General features: G+C 41.3%; 1 protein-coding gene across 1 annotated transcript in view; it reads right to left on the bottom strand.

The window, feature by feature from the left end:
- The window catches only part of rftn2 (raftlin family member 2), a 35534-nt gene that overhangs the window by 1787 nt on the left and 30777 nt on the right, over positions 1-2970 (bottom strand). Inside the window, exons 7-8 of the mRNA XM_015391937.1 lie at positions 2577-2680; positions 2412-2487 (exon numbers count right to left, since the gene is read on the bottom strand). Coding sequence (XP_015247423.1) covers positions 2412-2487; positions 2577-2680 — 180 coding nt within the window. The remainder of the gene's footprint in view (positions 1-2411; positions 2488-2576; positions 2681-2970) is intronic.

The following is a 2970-nucleotide window of genomic DNA, read 5'->3' on the forward strand; positions in this document are numbered from 1 at the left end:
ATCATCGTATAAAGCCCGCCCTGACAATTTGATTGGCCCGCCAGGTTTTATGGGTTTCTACTCACGCCACTGTGGAGCAATGCCCGACCGAACTTCCCGACCTCAAACGTTGTGGGCGGGACTAAGTTCGGAATGGCACCAAGGCTAGGAAACTTTAGCCTTTAGATGGAAAACCCCATCATGCACAGCAAAATATTCAAACATAAATTTGCAAAATATAAGAGGAACATTGTAGTTTGGTTTAAAGAAAGCATTTTAATGTTATTATAATTTAGTTTGCTGCAAAGATTTTACAGTTTGAAGAAATAGAAAATGACACCATATGCCAACCGTCACAAGGATGTGAATAAAGGAAGGGCTATATATACTGCATGCATCATTTAGGGAGCTAACATTGAATTACTGCCCACCGGGCAAATGTGGACACAGAAAGCTTGTATGAGCTATCAGAACAGCACATTTTAAACAGTGCGTACACGAGGAGAAACGGGCTCGTGCACGCTCTCGCACATGCATTTCTTTTTTTAAGTGAAGAGGGCGTGTCTTTTTTAAAAATCCTTTAGCTGCTTATTAAAGCTGAAACACGTTTAGAGTTTGAAAAGACTCCTGAAGCTTAGAAGGTTTAGGCTGCAACTTTTTTTATGAATGAAATGATTTTAATATTTCCTCTAAAGAAATGTTTTCATTTTGTGAAATAAAGAAAACAGGGAAAACTGAGGAAGAAAAACATCTTCCTCCTGTCTGAGCATTTAGAGATTAGCTCCACTGGTTCAACGACTCCTGAAAACTCTTCCAGCTGCTTGGTGGAAGATAATTAGATAATATACACTTGAAATAAGACAATACAGTTGTTTTTTTTGAACACATTTATGACCATCATTGATAACACACAGCGTTAGGAACCAGTTGTAATGGAAACAAGAGCTTGCCAAAGGTTCCTAGATCCACACCAAATATGTAATAATTGGGGGAATGCACAGGCAACCTTGGCTGTGTGCGTAATACAAAGGGTTAAATTTCTTTTTTTTTTTTTTTTTGCAGTGCCCTCTATTGAATTTGTGGAGAAGTTGTCATTTAATTATGTTTGACTCTGTATGGCTGACTAAAGCAGCCTTAATGCTTATGAAATTAACTACATGGTATGTGGGCACTGCAGTTTTTGTTTTTGTTTTATTTATTCATTTTTTTTTCTGGGCGGGGAGGGGGTTTGTTTGTTTCCTGTGTATTTATTTATATTATTTATTTATTTATATGCACAACTTGATCCGCTTGTCTGCCACTGTTTGGCGCGATGTGTGTGTAAGTATACTAAATAGAAGATGTTCAAAGACATGAAAAAAAAAAAAGACTCCTGCACAGATGTTAAGTAGGTTCTGCTCAGTGTTACAGGAAGTTTGAGAGAAACCGTCAAAGAAAGATGAGTTTCTAAGACATGCAGATGCTAAATGATACTTATAGATCACATAGGTAGCCTGTCTGCAGCTGCATTTGAGATTTCGGTTTAGAACATCGCTTTGCATGTGCTAAATGTTTACCTTTCCTCCACCCAGTTTGGTCATTAGAGTATGATCTGCATCCTGATGAAGGGAAATAAGCTAACCAATGTTTGCACGCTCTGCCTGCTGGACTGCAAACTCCAATCAGATCTGCTCTGTGCGAATAAACATGTTTTTAGGTTCTTTGTGTTTGCAGCTGTGGTTTTAAACACTGACTTAGTTTATCGGCTATGGATATGCATCTAAAAACAGGAAGTGATGACGTTTTTTTCACTCTGAGCTATGAAGCCAAAGGAGGGTCTTTTTATTTTTTTGGAAATAAAACAAAAAATCCAGCTATTCAAAAAAAAACTTAAATGTTTGTAAACAAAAGATTTGATTTATTGGTAAATCAATGAATCAATCAGCTGTAGCGGCAGCAGGTAAAAAGCATAATTAGTGAGATCTGTGTGAGTGAATGCGGTGGAGTGGTGAATATGTATACAAACGTCTTGCCGTAGTTGTGACGGTAATGTTAGCTGCCTGTTCTCTGGATGGAAGAGCTTTGATTCTCCATCTGCAGTTTCATGTTTAATGATGTTCTTTGGTCATTTTGTGTATCTGGAGTTACTTTTTGTTTTCTGTGTGACTCTGCCTCAGGATGGACAGCAGCTGCTGAGCTGCAGAGCTGCAGAAAAAGAAGCTGGTTCTCTATTAATATTTCTCACCAAACATCAGTTTGATGGCTCAGCAGGAGATCCACCATATTTTATTGTTTCTTCTCGGTCTCAGCTTCTGACTGAGTGGCTTCAGGTGCAGTTCTGTCCACCAGGGGGCAGCATAGAGGCATCCCAGTCCCAGCTGATCCTTTAATGATCTTACTGACTGCCATAAACTCCTGCTGGGACGCTGCAGAGAACCTTAGCCTGGTCTCACCTGGTTCCCTGGATGCCTGGAGCTCCTGACCGGCCTCTGGAGGAACACCACCTGCTTTGTGGCCAGATTCCCTTCACTGCTCCCGCCGCGGCGTCAGGATAAGGAGAAGAAAACGTTAACGGGAAGGAGTTCCTGAGACGAGCTGATTAAAGACGTCGTATCTACCTGTCATGGCGGATGATGGGCGTGGGCAGAACGCAGGTGAGCAGCCACCCGAACTCTGCCAGGGTGTGAAGCAGGGGCCCGTAGTCCGTCTTTACATTGGAGTCCTGCAAAAAACAACAAAGTATCGATTCAGTCACATTTTCCCAGTAAACTATGAGCGTCACTGGGAGGGCAACCTGAAAAGTGTGGCATGCTCCATGAAAGAGGCATCTTCTGCTGGATTTACTGCTCAAGCTGCAATTTGACCGGGCGCATATTAGGCATCAAAGCGCCTGATTTATATATGAATTCATTCCACCTGGGGCGATTCTAGGACCTGATGTTTAGGGGTGCTGAGCACCCAGAGATATGGAAGAGGATTAAGGCCACTGAAAAAAAAAAAGTTAACAGATTT

This window comes from Cyprinodon variegatus, unplaced genomic scaffold (assembly GCF_000732505.1).
Source record: "Cyprinodon variegatus isolate N-32 unplaced genomic scaffold, C_variegatus-1.0 Scaffold565, whole genome shotgun sequence".
In the NCBI taxonomy this organism is placed as follows: domain Eukaryota; kingdom Metazoa; phylum Chordata; class Actinopteri; order Cyprinodontiformes; family Cyprinodontidae; genus Cyprinodon; species Cyprinodon variegatus.